Source organism: Maniola jurtina, chromosome 16 (assembly GCF_905333055.1).
Source record: "Maniola jurtina chromosome 16, ilManJurt1.1, whole genome shotgun sequence".
In the NCBI taxonomy this organism is placed as follows: domain Eukaryota; kingdom Metazoa; phylum Arthropoda; class Insecta; order Lepidoptera; family Nymphalidae; genus Maniola; species Maniola jurtina.
In genome coordinates, this window is record NC_060044.1 from 5,197,219 (window position 1) to 5,216,194 (window position 18,976).

General features: G+C 35.1%; 1 protein-coding gene across 1 annotated transcript; it reads right to left on the minus strand.

The window, feature by feature from the left end:
- Nucleotides 1–1,469: 1,469 nt before the first annotated feature.
- LOC123873207 lies at nt 1,470–10,982 on the minus strand. The gene is made up of 5 exons (XM_045917934.1): nt 10,551–10,982; nt 9,260–9,408; nt 8,715–8,793; nt 6,879–7,088; nt 1,470–5,860 (listed from the first exon to the last, which is right to left on the minus strand). Exons 1-5 carry the CDS (start codon nt 10,851–10,853, stop codon nt 5,765–5,767), a joined length of 837 nt encoding a protein of 278 aa, XP_045773890.1. The 5' UTR covers nt 10,854–10,982; the 3' UTR covers nt 1,470–5,764.
- Nucleotides 10,983–18,976: the final 7,994 nt, after the last annotated feature.

Below are 18,976 nucleotides of genomic sequence, written 5' to 3' on the forward strand. Positions count from 1 at the left end.
GCGAATAGGCCTCCATATTGTGGTGTTTTAGATTCAATATCCCGGAAAAACAAAGAATTCCCGCGGGATTTTTGAAAAATCCTATAATTCACACCAACCAAACCATCGGGTTAGCGCAAATGTGCGGAATGATACGATTGCCGCGGACCACATTATTTTTTAAACAAATACTGTATAAATATACATTTTACAAACAATGTATAAATATACATTTTAAATATTACAATAATACAATGACCATTCCAGTGTATCATAAACCTACCCCCCGATTGTGTAAGAAAAACGGTTTCATCGTTACCGTTATAGTCAAGAAGTTCTGCCCTTTGATTGGCTGTGAAAAAAGGGTAAACAGCTAATAAACTAATCAAAGGGCAGAATTTCTTGGGCTGGTCGGGTTTATCCGTGCACCGGCATTCCTTATGTTCACTCGTTATATAAGTACATACCTACATTTTCTTCTTCTTAGAGGGTTCTTAGGTAGTTATCAGTTGATACATAATCCACGATATCACGAATCATTTTGCGAATCCCAATAGTATAGCAGTCGTAGCTACTATAAGTATGAGCGCACACTAAGCTGCATTGATAATACAAGGCTTCTTAGTTGCAAAAGTGAAAGTATATACAGGATGTAACCAGGACGCTAGCGAAAACGAAGACAGGTGATAGTACTGATAGTTACTGATAAGATACCACAAAAAAAAAACGCGAAAAACCCCTGTGTTTTTTAAAAGTTCACAATATACTATTGCAAATGAAACATCTGACTACCGCTAGAGGTCAACGAACGTTGCATAAGTAGACCACTCGGAGTTAATGGGGCGTCGTAGGTGGGGCATTGACACAAATTTTGCACGCTATACATTGCGGGTTTGAAAAATACTAAATCACTAAAACTACGAAATATTATTTCTTAAGGTCAATTGGCATTGGATTGTGTTTAGGTAGTATAAAAATAAGTCTAAGTATAATATTAAGTTGATAAGTCTTTGCTAGAGTTCTGGTTACAACCTGTAGAATGTATATTCAAAAAAATATTAAATAAAACCATTATTTTGATTACAAACATTTATTTATAGAGATTCGATATAGTCCACATTTTAAACGTTTTGTGCAAAGTAGATACAATTAATTTTGTATCAGTGAGTGATGAGATTAACAATATTCGATTTATTTGTATCAATTTACACGAAAGATCTCTTTAATGATGTGATCAGTTGTGGACAAAAATCTCTAAGGGCCAATGTACACACAACACTTTTAGCATTATAGTTTTATATTTTTATAACGCGATGCAGCATCCAATCTCTTAGGCTGAAATCTATAGAGTGCACTTTGACTTTGCTCAGACTTAAGACACTGTTAAAACGAGACAGCGTTATACCGCTGGCATAAGTGTGTCTCGTTTTAACTGAAACTTAATTCTAAGCAAAGTCAAATAGACTGAGCAGTCTAGATTTTAGCCTTACCGCTGATGATACAAGCATCGTGTGCTTTGGCTCCATGAAAATAGAACAATGTTGTATAAGAAGGTATTGATATATAAGAAAGGACAGGTAAGAAAATTTAACGCAGATATTTAGATAAAAGATTACTTACTAAACACACAAATATTTACTAAAGTAATAATATCGACTACTACGAAAATATCAATTCTAATGGAAAATTTAGTAAGAAATATATTTTTATTGGCACTTACATGTAGTGTTACAATTTTATAACTACGTTATACCTAGATAGACCATCATAGTAAGTAAAGTAAGTTGGTAACTAATGAAAAAGCTGAAACTTATGAGAATTGTATTATTTTATTGTATCCCAGAGGAACTACCTTCTGCAATACAGGTATTTCCTAGTGCAGAGGGTAGGAAGCTCGTTTTTGTATTTAAATTATTTTAATCTAAATTTAATAAATTAAAAAAGAAAAGAAAATCGCTTGAATAAAAGCAGATTAATTTTAATATATACAGGTGAAGCTGCGGGTAAGAGCTACTAAAGCAATAAAAATTTAGATTCAAAATATTTGATCTACGTCGGTGAAGGTCTATCTAGATAGATAAGATATGCCTTATCTAAAAAATTATGAACATAATAATATGGTTGATAAGAAAAACGAGAGAAGGTAATATCAACAAAAGTAACTCAACAATAAAAATACATTAAAGCCAAGTCTTTCTTCTCAGTCTCTCTCGTAGTAATTCAATAACGAAACAGAACAAAATCAAACTCAGAACAGACTCAGGACAGATTTCTTAATCGCCAAATGTGTAAACTTAAAAATTTGACAGTTTTTTTATTGGAAATCTGTCAAAACACAAACCTTTATCCTACAAATCTTTAAGATTATTTGGCAATTGAAAAATCAGCCCTCGTTGTATTAACAAAATATTAATTGCATGTAATTAATACAAAATTGAAAGTACAAAAGATACAGTATAAGCATAGTTTAGAAATCGTAAGTTAAAAGTCTTTGACTCCAGGAATCTGAAGAAATTCTGAATGAAACAAGCGAGTTCGAGCTCTCGCTATAGCTCAATCCAATTAATATCACTGTCCAGGTTTATGATATCTAAACTATGTTATATGAGTCAGTGTATCAGACATAGAGCTTATATTTTTTTTTTTGAAGAATATTAGCCATGCTAATCATGCTCATCATTATCAATCATCACTCCCCTTTCCCCTCTAATTAAACGTAAAGCTTGTGCCAGGAGTGGGTACGGCAATAGTGCAACGGGTGGGGTTTGAACCGCCGACCTTTCGGAAGTCAGTCCGCTCCTCAACCGTTGAGCTATCGAGGCACGAGTTTAAATTAAAGTGCTCCATGTTCTCTCAGAAAAAATATTTGCCTTACTCAAAGAATATTGGCATATTATATTCGTACCTATTTTTTGTTACCAACCCCTTGTTTGTTCCACTCATGAATAATTCATATCATAAATATACAAAAATCCCACACTAAAACAACAACGCAAACGTTATATAGGTAACATTACAAAACAACTACCTAAATAAAAATATCGTTTTTCTGTACCTATTCAGATTATATCATATGTTAATACCCAAAAATACTAAATATGTATAAAATATATAATTTATACCTGTAATATATATTAAAATAGATTTATAAATAATAATCATTAGTGCCTAAAAATATTGTTACAAAAATTGAAGTCCACGAGTTTCAAATACTTATGATATTTTTATTAATATGTAATAACTTATGCAATACGCTTTAACCTGACAATAATAGTAAGTTAGCAATTAGCACTTTTTACTACGAAACTTTTGATCAGTTTTCGTCCTTGTGATTGATTCAATATTAAAGAAGTGTTATTTAAACTGCGAATTTGACCCAATAGTACAATAATTACAACTAAACAAGATTACGACTGTCGTATTGATTGCAAAGGTTTTGTAATCTCTGGTTTCAAATATCATCCAACTGTAATATTTAACTAGCGATCTTGGCCTCATAATATCAAACTGCTATCTTATTACGTACCAATGTTGAGGTTGTATAAAACATTATATTTATCTACAAAATACACGCCACTAATTTTTAATTACTATAAAAATAGTGTGTCCACACATTTATTCCTGTTTTAAAAACAAAACAAACTTTAATAACATTGGTAAATTAAAGCAATAATTAAATATCTGATAGCACATTTAAAATGATAAATTTTTCCTGTTTCTATCTTTAAAATTTTTATAGTAATTAAAAATTAGTGGTGAAATATGAGTTTTAAACACTTTGGATATGAACTACAGTATACAAAAAATAATTACAACAATTTTTTTTTTTTGTATGGAGTGCAATATCAAATGAAAGAGGAAAAAATTCTGAGGTCATTAATATAGATATTGTTGTACAATGTAAAAATACTTGGAGCGACAAAAAAACAGTTTAATCTACTATATCTATCTCTATCTATGAGCAGTTCGCTGGTAGTAGTCGGGTTTTAGTGCTGTTTTACTTTATAAATACTTTTGAAAATATTTCTACTATAATACTAGAAATTAGAATTAAAATGTATTTTTTCTTGTAAAAGCGAATATACCTACGAGATTATTAATGAGTTTACTTATATTAAGTGGGTTCTCTAACAAGAAAACGTTGAAAACAGACAGTCGAAAATCTTAATCTTTTGTTACGCAAAATAATTCGAGATTTATGAGAAAATAGATACGTTTTTTAAAACTTCTTACAAAATATTATATATTAATATTATTTTTATACTATAATATCCACCTCATTAGATATTTTGATATTGGAGTGATAGTAATTCATATTCGATACAACTTATTTAGATTTTAATAAAAATCTTAAATGAAAGAAAATGTCACAAAAACCTGTGCATTTTTTGTTATCTGAAGAAAGAAAGTATTAAAAATATATAAAAACTTATCTAATCTAAAATTTAACAACAGTAAAACACAAGCGCGCAATCATTAAATAATAATATGAAGAAGAAAAAGTTTGCATACAACCAGATAACTTATGGTGGCCATTCAAGATTAAGTTTACAGTCAAGTTTACAGCGAATTTTTTTTTATTTTATTCAGATACAAGTTAACCCTTGACCGCAATCTCACCTAATGGTAAGTGATGATGCAATCTAAGATGGAAGCGGGCTAACCTGGAAGGGGTATGGCAGTTTTCGTTAAACCTCCTTAGGTTTCTACGCGGCATCGTACCGGAACGGTAAATAGCTTGGCGGTACAGCTTTGCAGGCAGGGTGGTAACTAGCCACTGCCGAAGCCTCCCACAAGACAAAGACAGACTTGACGGCGTCCAGTAAACTTGACGGTGTACGGCTATCAGTTAACTGGACGCTGTTTCAAGTCCGCTGCAAACTTGACGGTAATAGCTGTATGGCCAGCGTTTTGGTTCTTGCTTATTATTGCACATTACATTATGTCGCTGCGCATTTAAAGTCCGCTATATGATTTTTTTGGACTATTGTTTTTGATGCCGTTTTGTTCAATTTTAAAAGGCGCGCGTACATGCAGACCCGTTCTTTAGCATGTGTGCTAGTTAGAGATAACATTTTTAACTATGAGATTTTTACCGCAAAGTAATTAAATTTTTTCCCAAAATATTAATAGTAGTTTCTCCTGAAAACGTCTAATTTTCCACAAAACGGAATTTGCATGCACAGCGATTATATTGAGGTAAACTAAATTCAAAATGAGAGGTTACTCAATCAAAACGAGCTGACCTTCGTCGAGCAGGTCCTCCCTCTAATGTTATATGTTGTCGTAACTGTTGGGACCCAGTGACGTCACGGGCTCAAACGTTAATAAAAAAAAATTGTGGCGAAAGTCGCATAACACTATCGATCCGTTACACAAAATCCATATAAAACGCGAGGTTACTCAATCAAAACCTTCGTCGAGCTGACCTTCGTCGAGCGGGTCCTTACTCTGATGTTATGTTGTAACTGTTGGGGTCCAGTGGCGACACGAACCCAAACATTATTTTTTTTTAAATACATTGAAAATCGTATCGATTCGTTTCACAAAGTCCATACAAAACGCGAGGTTACTCAATCAAAACGAACTGACCTTCGGCGAGCGGGTCCTCTCTCTGATGTTATATGCTGCCGTAACTGTTAGGGTCCAATGACGTCACGGGCTCAAACGTTAATAAAAAAATTATGATGGTGGAAAGTCGTATAACACTACAAAGTCCATATAAAACGCGAGGTTACTCAATCAAAACGAGCTGACCTTCGTCGAGCGGGTCCTCCCTCTGATGTTATATGCTGTCATAGCTATTGGGGTCCGGCGACGTCGCGGGGCCTGCGCCGCGAGCTGGTAGCTTGAATCCATTGATCGCAAACGCCCAGCCATCCTGGAAAATAATGTTTGAAGTTTTAATAATATCCATCTGACCGAATTTTGGCCACAGCAGCCAATTATAACAAAGACAAGGAACAGGAGATATTATAATGCACAAACATAAGGGCATTTTTATTCCCTCACTCTCATAGTCTGATGGTACGATAATCGGACGCAAACGGAGAAAGATCAGGCACATGAGCGACAGTTTAACGCGCACTCCGAGGCAATCTCCTAAATACAGCCTGTTTCTGAGAATTTCTTGACAGAAACCCAATAGCTTTTTTGTTTTAGCCCAACCCAGGACTTGAACCTGGGACCCCATAATCCGTAGCCGAACAAGCTAGCCACTAGAATAAAGAGCCAGTTGAAGTTTTAAAGTATAATAGCGCTACACAAAAAAATTGTAATGTGGAAATAAATAACAAATAAATCTAGCTGATTTTCTGTGTGTAGAATTGTGAAATTAGTTCTACATCAACTGTAAATCGACAAAATATATAAGCGATATAAACCAAGCTGTGCCATGAAAACGCATGATAAAAACTGTACAGACACATTGAAGCAGATCCCATGAGCAAAAAACCATAGCAGAATTTGAATGTGTCACATTAAAAAGGAAAGCATCATATTTTCACTGAGTTTTGTTTTATTTACGACTAGATGATGCCCGCAGCTTCGCCCGCGTGGATTAGTCAGATCCCCTGCAGCATTAGAATTGAGGAGTTGGAGTCCAAATTTTTTATGGAACAATGTCGCAAAGTTCCTTTATCGATTAAAAACAATTACGCAAATCGGTTCAGAAATCTCGGAGATATGTAGAAAAACACATCTCCATTTTTCAAAGTCGGTTGAAAAAGTAGCCTATGTTAAACCTTGGTTAATCCTTTACTTGTCTGTTAAAGTCCTGTCGAAATAGGTTTAGCCATTCTGAAGATTAGCCCGTTCAAACAGACAGACACTTCAATTTTATTTATTAGTATAAAGATTAGTATAGATATAAAACTTTTTATACAAATAAAGTTACTCACCTTAACAAGGTTAGGTAAATCAGACCAAAACGCCAAATTAGGTATGACTTCAAGACCAGTTGCACCCATCAGGAATTTCTTTGTGCATACTCCAAGGACAATGTAGAGTATCACAAATGAAAAGAATATTATAAGCAGGGTGGATCCCAGTGAACGGCCAGGCTCTTCAATTTGCTTCAAACATGCGTCTTTTGAATAGAATGCTAGCACCTGAAAAATTAATGTTTTTTTTTAATCCAAACTTTTACCCATAAAACACCACATGATTACTTGCACACAATAGCATTCAGCATGAAGCATTTTAATAAAATGAAAAGTAAATAATTCCCATCACTACTTCACTATTATAAATCCACACTTCCACATTATTATTATAAATGTGAAAGTGTCTGTCTGTCTGCTAGTTTTCCATGGCTCATCTGTTTAACCAATTTTGACGAAAGTAACAGATTAGCGTGCATCTCATATGCTACTTTTATCCTGGAAAGTCAAAGAGTACCCACTGTATTTTTAAAGGCCTATCAGTTTAAATGATTTCTATCCCAGAGACGAATATGGGATATTTTTTATCCCAGAAAATCAAAGATCCCACAGAATTTTTATAAACGTAAATCGGATGACGTCGCGGACATCATCTAGAACGCGAAAGTGTTTGTTTGTTGGTTTGTCTTTCAATCACACCACAATAGAACAAGCATCGGCGTGATTTTTTGCATGGATATAATGAAAGACCTGGAGGGTGACATACGCTACTTTTATACCAAGAGATAAAAGAATTCCCGTGGGATTAACACAAACCTAAATCCACACAGATGAAGTCCCTGGCTTTATCTGATTAGATGTACCTAATAAGTTATAATATGTACTATGAATATTTAACAGAAGACAACCAATTATTATGGAAGATTTAAAATTGACACTGATGTTTGCACAATTGACAACATTTTAGCATTCACTTTCATTCTGAAGATTCTATCTTAAACCTTATATTTGCAGGAAATAATAAGATTTTTATCACCTGAATAAATAACAGATAACACTTGATTAAATAAACTCAAATAATACTCAAATAAAAAAATTGGTTGTCTGTAAAGTCGGTTTACTGAGATAGTTGAACGTGACAACAAAGGCCGATTGTGCTTCTTTGTCGCTCGTTCCGCGCTCTCGCTTGCACTTCAAGCCTTACATGGAATGCCTCAGAGCGAGGTAACGCCGCATGAGTCATGTTTTTTCGTGCGTGCAGCCGGCTCTATCGAATTATAAGACGTTGTCACGTCAAAATGCTAAATTACTGTATTAAAAATATAATAGACTTCCTTTTACCCATGTCAAATCATACGAAGTGTTGTGTTAAACAGTCCATGTTAGTATGTAGGTATATTAAAATTGACCATTTGCAATTAATGTGGTGATAATAAAAAAAAAGAATAACCGGCTGAGTTTGTTGTGGGCTCTCTTCTCAGACTTGGGCGCGTTTGGAACCCTCGTAGCTTTAATTTTAAGTTACGTAATTAATTATCACCACTATATCGTACAAATTTAACAATTTCGACCATCAAAAGGAGTACAATTGTACCTAGTTTGAATAATTGATTTTAACTTTGACTTTGACTTAGCATCAATATTATTGCACCGATTTTGATAGAAAGGTATAGTTCCTGACAGGTCGACATGGCAATCACGGTGGGGACGCCCCTCATACCCGCACAGCCCCCGCGCTAACCCGTTTCGGGATTGTGCGCGTGACATGCGGGTGTGCAGGGCAACATGTCGCCTCATACCTTGATTGGTATCTTTTAGGTTTCATACTTGTATCTTGTTAAGTGGCCCACTTACAACTTTCGATGGATCATCCAGGGAATAAACTTCTAACCGGTCTTCTGTAGTAGCGCATACTAACATTACCACTGTGGACCTAAAAACAATTTAATGCTATAAAAATATACTGTTGTTTTACCAAATCAATTTAGTTCAAAGATTTGTGTGTGAAGAAGCTATAATAGCCTTGTGGTTAAGATATTGGATTCCTATTCAAAGGGTCCCGGGTTTGAACCCATGCACCTCTAACATTTAAGGGTTATGTGCGTTTTAAGCAATTTAATGTCCTTGCTTTAACAATGAAGGAAAACATTGTGGCAAAACCTGGATATCTAAGAGGTCTCCATAATGTTCTCAAAGGTTAAGTAAAGTCTGCTAGTCTGGACTTGGCTATGCAATGGATTGGCCATTGCACTGTTGTTCTACAGCACAAGCATTTTGCTTAACATGTATTTTTACAAATTTTAAATACATGTCTTAATTTAGTAACCTAGAATATCAGCCCATACTAATCTTAAGAGACATACATTTATGCCTTTTTTTAAATATTTGGTTACACTTACGATGGAACATTGGGATATGTGATTGATTTCCCATCAGGGCTGAATGTAGTATAATTTGAAGTTCCTAAATACTGATAGTTTCCACCATCTTTTTTAAATGTGTCTTTTGTTGTGTTTAAAAGATCCATGTAGCTGATGTACCAGCATAACTGAAAAAAAATGAAATATTATATAGTAAATTTCCCTCAGTGTATGTATATTATATTACAGTCAAAACTCTTATCTGGTCAAAACTAATTTTAACTGAAAATAAATAGTCAAAGTACTTTTGACTATAGAGGTTGGTCAAAAGTAGTTTTAACTAAAAACTGTTGGTTAAAGGTTTTGACAGAAAAAATTGGTAAAAATGGGTTTCTAAATAGGAGTCTATGAATGTTGAATGAATGAATATACTTTTACTGTACACCACAAAATTAATACAGAAAACACACACAAAGCAAAACAAAATATAGGCTGGTAGGTACAATTTGGTGGCCTTATACATAGCGATCTCTTCCAGGCACCCAAAATGGTGCAAAGGATATAGCTATAGATATTAGAGGTAGGTGGTGCAAGTATATGTGAATGTTTGCTATGAATGAATGAATGTTTTTAAATGGCCTATGACAGTAGTCTTACTTTGTCAGTTTTAAATTCAGTTTCACCTACTTGGCCTTTATTTCACTACTGAGGTCTAAGACTAAAAAAATAACTTATAAAATAATACTGGAGATTTTGCTGTTGGTGAGTGGTTATCTGTGACCTATGCTAAGATAAACTTGCTTTGATAGCCAAAGAGATGAGGGTGAAAGACCTGCCAGATCTGAGATTTCTGATGTGTATTAATTAAAGTTTAAGAGTGCGGGTGCAGTTAGTTGTGCACTTGATGACAATCATGCTTGATAAAAAGCGATGATGAGGTCTAGGTTGGGCCGTGTTTGTCTAGAAGATGTCTATTCCCTCTTGGCTTAAAGGTCACATGTGGAAGGAAAGTGGAAACACAGAAGAAGGAAGGTTTATTTCACACCTTAGCGGTTTATTTCAAGCATTATTTCAATATGTAGAAAGAAGAAACGAGAATGAACTATTAGCCATAAACTCATTTGTGAGGGCATTACAAAATATATAAGCTACTTGACAGGCAAGTTATTGATAGATAATGAACTAATAAATGTATTCAGTTTTATTTATTGTGTCATCATTAGGCAGCAACTTTGTTTATTATAATTTGTCAACAAAACTTTATGGCAAACTCGTTTTTAATCGGTTGCGTAAATACCAGTTTTAGACTATAATTAACAAGTATCATTACCGCCAAGGAATCTTTGCATGTCGTAGTAGCAGCAGCACTGGTGTTTATTGGAAGTACAATGTCGCTGCAGGGATGATAATAGAATGTACTTAGAGCCAATCTTGCACCACTGTTCTCTAGTTTGTAGGTTTGCGTGTTGAAAAACGTTGCTTTTGCAGTTGGCGTTAAGTCAATACCGGTGCCATTGGGAAATTCACATGTACAAGGTCCTTTTTTTACACATACGTCCTCGGTGTACACTGTTGTTAACAAAACAGCCAAATATAAAAAGCACACACGAGACATATAATCAAATGAAATCATTATCGTATTTTTATTAAATGAACGTTAAAATAACAAACTAAGACGCAACCATGAATTTACATTTATTTGTTGAAGACAAAATTCGACAAAATTTACTCAAATTGACATTTGACAACATTTGACAAACCCTCAAAATGACAAACCATCGACAAACGCATGAAAATGACAGATCCAAATACAGATTAAGATATTACAGACTTTAATAGATATTACAGACTTTAGTCATAGATGATATTACAGACTTTATTTATAGTGAACTTTAGAAACAGAAACATTCTAGTAACTTTGAAACGCGTGAGAATGGAAGAATTTTCTTCAGCTATGATTATTACAATATATTTTTTTAGATTTTTTTTTTTTTATTGAAAATATTACAATAAAACTTAAAGCTAGCCTTATCTAATTTTTAGATCGGTAGTCTGGGTGGCCCCTTACCTAATTAATCTGTGGCTTCAAACGTCAAGGAGTGTCAAACATATGTCAACTGTCATGTCACGTCGTCACTGTCATGTCATTGACAACCACAGAGTATTTGACATTTGTCAACCAATGTCAAGTGTCAACATTTGGACTTCGTCTGTGGTGGCGTTTGCTGGCGCGCGTGTTGTGACTTTTTGGAGTGTTTTTTTTTGTTAAAACTGACTGGAAAGCGCTCTAAGGGGGCACCCCCTGCGTGCGTATGTCGGCGAGCGCCGGCACAGACGGGGTCCATACTTGTATAGTTTAGCTCACTTGTTACAAATAACTACAAACTTGACATTGGCTAATCATTCTAAAAGCCAGACGAGAGAGAAAAAAAAAAAAAAGTGTCAATATTGTCAACAGGGCCGGCTATCCTACGGTATTTCAAATATGCTTAGGTACATTGCAAGTACATGTCTTCTATCTCACATAATTAGTATGGGTAGACATTAAGCTTCTCGCTTCACTACCACAGCTATATTTTACGCACACGTTTGAAATTTTCTTATTACTATATGTGTTATAGTTATATGGAATGGTCGCATGAGAAGTGTGACCAGCTAAGGGTTTTACCCTAAAGGTGGAAGAAAAACGAGCTTAGATTTTTATAGAGAAAAGTATATTTTATTGGATTTAACTTTAAATTTCATTTTGCCAAAATTAAAGGTTTTTAAGAATCATAGAGCAAATTTAAGTAAAATAATATATTTAGGTTTGAAATTACAGTGATATAACATGATAACCATTTTTTGAATAAAGTAATATAAAACAGAGTAGCAGTAACATACAAAATATAAAAATGTTCAATGTCGTTCATTGGATTTCTCATTTCAATAAGTACGATTAAAAATCTGAATTTGGGGGAAATAAAATCAAATGTCGACAACACTGTTGATAAAACAAAAATGTGACAAAAATGGCGTAACGTAGAAATCAATAAAATACGAAAACTTTTTACCCAATTTAAATCACTGTTTCATATGTTTTTCTTAGAAATTTATCGTCTTTTTTTCTTAAATTGAGTATACCTGTTTTGTATACACTCGTATAAAGAATCAGTGAGCGCTAATAACCATAACCGCGATTGAGAAATGTATTCCTTGGTTTGGACTTGCATTTTGCGTTTTCACGAAGATCAAAGGAAAGGAAAATCACATCTAGCGAATGCCGAAGATGCACCAAACATCTTCTGGGGTTCTGGGGACTTCTGGGGGTGTTCTTACTGTGAAGGCGATAAGGGCATGTAAAACAACCTCCAAGTGCAAGCTGCTGGAAAAACTACCTCAGGAGAGTGGCTGGACGAGAACGACTGGATGGAAAAGGCTAAAGGGACTCTCATACATGCATGCAGTATGATAACTATATAAGACTGCAATTACGGAGGTGGAAAGCATAGTTTTGTCATCACAGAGTAAGTATTACTAGATGATGCCCGCGACTTTGTTGCCGTGACTTAGATTTTTTAAATCCCATGGGAACTCTTTCATTTTCTGGGATGAAAATTAATATCCTATGTCTCCTCCAGGATGCAAGCTATTTCAGTGCCAAATAGATGATGCCTGTGACTTCATCCACGTGGAATTAGATTTTTAAGAACTCTTTCATTTCATGGAACAAGAAATAGCCTGCATCCATCTCCGAGATGCAAGCTATCACCACAAAATTTCGTCAAAATTGGTTAAATGGATAGGCTGTGAAAAGTTACAGTTACACTTTCACGTTCATAATATTGGTATGGATTAATTTCAGATGAATTTCTTCATTAAACATGCCAAATCCAAATATATCCATTATACCAAATAAACAGGGATATTCTCACTGATGAGTGGCTAAAAATGTTCATTGTGAAGTGTGAACTCTTTAATACACTTCAAAGCTTCCTATAAAATAAACACTTTGATACTCATGACTTTGTTTCGGTTTTTCAAAATTCCTATCTATGAGATGGATACTCTTTAATTTTCTAGGATAAAAAGCATGGCTCTTAAAATGCATATCTGTGTCTCCAGATGCAAGCTGTTTCTCTGTGGGATTTCTCCAAATCTGGTTCTTTTGTTGAGCTAAAAAAGAAAATTTACTCTATTAATGAATGATAATATAATTTACCATTTACTTTATGTTTCTGCCTTAACTTTCCAGAATAAGGAGTTGGTCATCTGAATTGGTGTTTACACTGGGAACACAGTGAAATCCTGCACCTGAGGTGCTGTGTGAGAAGCTACAAAACTGAAAAAGAAACATGTTGGAACTATACCATGCATTCCTGAACAAATTGAGGCAAGTAAAACAGTGGTTTATTAAATATCATACCATATATCTATACATATAAAAATCACTGACTGACTGACTTACCAATGCACAGCTCAAACTACTTGACGGATGGGGCTGAATTTTGGTATGCAACTAGTCATTATGGTAGACGTAGCTAAGAAGGGATTTTTGAAAATTCAACCCATAAGGGGTTTGAAATTTGTATAGTCCACACGGAAGGTGGAGAACCGTGTTTGGTGGCCCACTCTTGGAAAGGCCTATGCCCAGCAGTGAACGCATACAGGCTGATGGAATTGAATGTCATAGACTAAGGATTAAATACACAAACTTGGCTGATTTCTGTTTTTATACAATGTGCAGACTATAGTCATACACCTCATATTAAGAATCTGTACTACTTATTTTACATTCACTATACAAGCTTACACCCGTCATTTTGTCTGTAGAAAAACAATAATGGCTTTATTTAGACTTTATTTAATTTTCCAGTATATATAGTATGGTATCCATCTTCAGGATGCAAGCTATCTTTCTGGTAAACATCTAAATTGGTTTTATTGTTAAGCTATGAAAAAGTGACATGCACAGGTAGCTAATTACAATTTTAGTAAAGATCTCTAACTTTTTGAAAATAAAATATAGCCTATGTCACTCATGAATTGCTCAGCTTTCTACTGGTCTAAGAATTTTAAAAATCGGTTCAGCAGTTTCAGATGTCAGATGCACATGAAGATCTTTTTTATTTATTTGTTTTTTATAGCAATTCCATAAATACTTTCCTTAAATCTAACATCCATACTAATATTATAATTGCGAAAGTGTGTCTGTCTGTCTGTCTGTCTGTCTGACTGCTACTTTTTCACGGCCCAACAGTTTAACCGATTCTGACGAAATTTGGTATAGGGTTAGCTTATATCCCGGGGACGGACACAGGCTACTTTTTATCCCGGAAAATCAAAGAGTTCCCACGGGATTCTTAAAAACCTATCCGCTGTACGATTTGTGAAAGGTACTAAGGTAGCTTGCGTCCCTGTAATTGACATAGGCAACTTTTTATCCCGGAAAATCAACCAGTTCCCACGGGATCTTTAAAAACCTAAATCCACGCGGACGAAGTCGCGGGCATCCTCTAGTTTGGAACAAAATACTATGATTGTACATGGTAGTATTATAGATACCCAGTTTTGGGTGTTGCAATTTGGTCTGTGCAGCGGGCCCTAGCAGGGAGACCTATATTTTTATTTATATTATATTTAAGTCGTTAAGAAGATCATTTATGGCATACATAGGCTGCACTAAAAGTATCGGGAATGGAATATTTCCACTGTCCCTGTCATATTAAAATCTTTTTAATTGAAAACTCCTTGGTTTTAAAAATCGAATACCATTTATTTATTTAAAAAAAGATTCTCGGTCATGTCACAAGGTCTTTTCAAACTTGTTTAGTCGTTGAGAAAATGGAATTGACTCGAGAAAATTCTAGAGCGATGATTTATTACGACTTTCGAAGTGGTTTATCACAAAAACAGTGTGTTGACCGGATGATTTCTGCATTTGGTGATGAAGCCCCATCTAAAACCACAATTTATCGCTGGTTTGCTGAATGTCAACGTGGACGTGTCAAGCTCAGTGATGATCCCCGTTAAGGTCGTCCAAAAATCTGCAGTCACCCAAGAAAACGTTGATGCTGTGCGTAAGCTGATTGAGGAAGATCGACATGTGACATACTGCGAGATTCAGGCAACTTTAGACATTGGCATGAGTCAAATACAAATAATCTTGCATGAACAGTTAGGTGTAAAAAAGTTGTTTTCCCGATGGATACCGCATTTGCTCTGTGAAGAGCAAAAAGCGGCTCGCGTTACTTGGTGCGTCAGAACTCTCGAAAGATTCCACGCAGGATCCTCAAATGCTGTGTACAACATCGTATTAGGTGACGAATCCTGGATATACGCGTACGAACCCGAAACAAAAAACCAGTCACGAGTTTGGGTGTTCGAAAATGAGTTAAAGCCAACAAAAATCGTTCGTTCACGAAGTGTTGCAAAAAAAATGGTGGCCACGTTTGTCTCCAAACCGGCCATGTTGCGACTATTCCTCTTGAGGGACAAAGAACGGTTAATGCAGAATGGTATGCTAGCATTTGTTTGCCACAGGTCGTTTCTGAACTCCGTAAAGAGAACTGCAACCGCCGCATCATCCTCCATCACGACAATGCGAGTTCTCACACCGCGCACAGAACAAAAGAGTTTTTAGAGCAAGAAAACATAGAATTATTAGACCATCCGCCATACAGTTCTAATCCGACCTAAGCCCTAATGATTTCTGTACTTTCCCTAAAATAAAGAATACATTGCGTGGTCAGAGATTTTCATCACCTGAAGAAGCTGTGGACGCCTACAAAACGGCCATTTTGGAGACCCCAACTTCCGAATGGAATGGTTGCTTCAATGATTGGTTCCATGATATGGAAAAATGTGTCAAATTTCGCGGAGAATACTTCGAAAAGCAATAAATACATGTTTTAAATAGTAATGTTGCGTCACTTCCTTGATTCCCGAAATTTTCAGTGCCGCCCTCGTAATAGCACTTTTTCTAAAAAAAAGTTTACCAGTCTCCTTCGCAGTGGCAATGATGGGTTGAATGTTTATTATTATATTATGAATGGCAAAAAAGTATATCATAATATGTGTGATGTTCCACATCTACTAAAATGTCATTTAAACAATTTCAGAAAAAGGACCTAATCATCGGTAATCGCCGTGCTATTTGCGTGTCAGATCATTGAAAAAATATATGCGGTAGGTGGGATTGGTGGCACTGTAAGGAATACTCGACTAACAGATAGACATTTGAAACCAAATTCTGTCGATAATATGAAGGCAAGTAAAGACATCTTAATATACCAAACTAAAGTTTTACAAACATTTTATGAAGAAACAGGTGTGAGCACCCAAAAGTATTTAGCATTGCAACGACTCGTATCAATTTTTAGGGTTCCGTACGTGAAGGGTGCCAATGAGACTCTATTACTAAGCCTCCGCTGTCCGTCCACCTGTCCGTCCGTTTGTCTGTATGTCTGTTTTTCAGCGTGCTAAATAGTGTTATATCTTGTGCGATGGTATGGAACCTTTTGTGTGCGAGTCCAACTCACACTTGACCGATTTTTATTTTGGCTTATTACACATTGCCCCTCCAAGTAGGACAAAGTAGATTGTATAACATTTTAAAGTTCAATTTGTCCCACTAATTATTGGTTTGACCAATTGGTGCATAAAATAGCGGCACCAGTGGCACTATTTTTAAGGCCCAGCCCAAAAATTTCTTGAATTATGTCCTTGATATAAGGATAAAGTAAAGGATGCATTTATTTTAATTCATTTAGGTCCTCTATTTTTAGGGTTCCATATCTCCAAAGAAAAAAGGAATACTTATACTTCGTTTTCTGTCTGTCTATCTGTGTCTCTATCAAGACCAGGGAATCAAAGCTCTTGAGATACTTCCCGTATATAATCCATGACATTTGGTAGCTAGCAATGTCCTAATAGCACAATAATTAATAAAGGGAAAAATCCGAAATCATGACTTTGTGGTCACATCACATATCTAATCAAAGTCAAAGATTATCATGAAATGTTGTGATTTATGTCTCATAATATTATAACTAACAATTTGCTCGAATTTGTGTAATTCATTGATAATTCATTTTACCTTTCAGGTCAAGCTTGCTGTAAGAGTATTTAGCAAAGAGGTGGCCCTCACTGTGTCAATGCGGATGAAGATATACATGGACATTTTAACAATTGACGATTATTGTACGATACCTGTAAACATCGATGATGGCATTTTCATTACAGAGATAATTTTATTTATAAATAATTTATTCGATAGCTTAAACGGTTGTGGTCATTCTAAAAGTGGTTTTAAGAACGCATTGTCCGGAAAATTGCAACCATTTAGCGTTTTGGAATGATGACGAATTTAGTTAGTCAGGCTTTAGGTATAAAAAATCCGGTCAAGTGCGAGTCGGACTCACCCACGAAGGTTTCCATATCATTATACAAGATATTTTAACCAGTGTGCATTGTGGCACAGTTGCCACAATGCAAGTTAATGGCAACAGCGCCATCTATATCTGATTTAGTAAACTTAATTTTTTTGTGAATTTGTAAACTAATCATGATTTTCTAAATCCACATAAATAGATTTTGAAAATTTTTGTTTCATACATTTTACTAGAATATATTTTGGTTAATGTAGTTTAATGGAAAAGATTTACATTTGTCGAGGGTTTCATACCTCAAAAGGAAAACAGGAACCTATAAAGGATCACTTCGTTGTCTGTCTGTCTGCCCCCCGTGTCTGCCATTTTGGGGGAATCAAAATAGGAATCATGACATTTGGCTGGTGGCAATGTCTTATAGCACAATTGAACGAAAAAATTTGAAAACCGTGAACTTATGGTTACATCACAAAAAAATTAAAGATTTGTGTTCCCAATCAAATAATTAGTTTAACTAAATCACATTCGTCATTAATTTGCACATTTTTATTACACTGGTTTGAGATTTCTTGTACGATCGTGCGGAACCCTTCTGTGCGAATCCGACTCTCACTTGAATGGTATTTTTAGAATCAAGTACAATTATTATTGTTGGAAACATGACTACATCTATACTATCTATACTAATAAATAAAATTGGAGTGTCTGTCTGTAATTTCGAAATAACTACCACATATTAAGGTCATATGGTTATTTGAACGATACCATAACTGAATCACACGTTTTTAAAATTTTTGTCTGTCTGTCTGTCTTTTTGAAAAGGCATTTTTTTTGTCTTTTTGTCTTCGGAACGGCGGAGCCGCTTTTAACGGGATTTTCACATACAAGTAGATAATTGACCAGGGTGTAACATAGGCTACTTTTTTAACCGACTTTCAAGAAGAGAGTTGTGTTTTTTACCTATGTACACCAAAATCTCCGAGATTTCTGAACCGATTTGCGTCATTTCTTTTTTAATCGATAGAGGAACTTTGCAACATTATTTCATAAAAAATTTGGATTCCAACTCCTCAATCCTGATGCTGCAAGGGATCTGACCAATCCACGCGGGCGAAGCTGCGGGCATCAGCTAGTAACTGAATAATAATGACATACTTTTGTGTCATAAGACACAAAAGTATGTCAAAAGTATGAGATAAGTCATGTTGTTATGCAAAATTCTTGTTGCATTATCTGGTTTTGTATTGTATTTCCTGACAATGTAAATTTTATTACTTAAATCGGTTGATACTTGACCTCAGTAACTTTAAATGAATAATATCTTTATGAAGACTACGATAATTTGGCATTTGCGTCTTGTATAATTCGTCCAAGACGTTCGATTGTG

Excerpts from the sequence above, each read along its gene's own strand:
- LOC123873207 (XM_045917934.1), bottom strand. The coding sequence starts at position 10,853 with ATGATTTCATTTGATTATATGTCTCGTGTGTGCTTTTTATATTTGGCT. Across the intron at positions 8,794-9,259 it reads ACATATCCCAATGTTCCATC|GTCCACAGTGGTAATGTTAG; the intron begins GTAAGTGTAACC and ends AATTGTTTTTAG. Across the intron at positions 5,861-6,878 it reads ATTTACCTAACCTTGTTAAG|GATGGCTGGGCGTTTGCGAT; the intron begins GTGAGTAACTTT and ends ATTATTTTCCAG.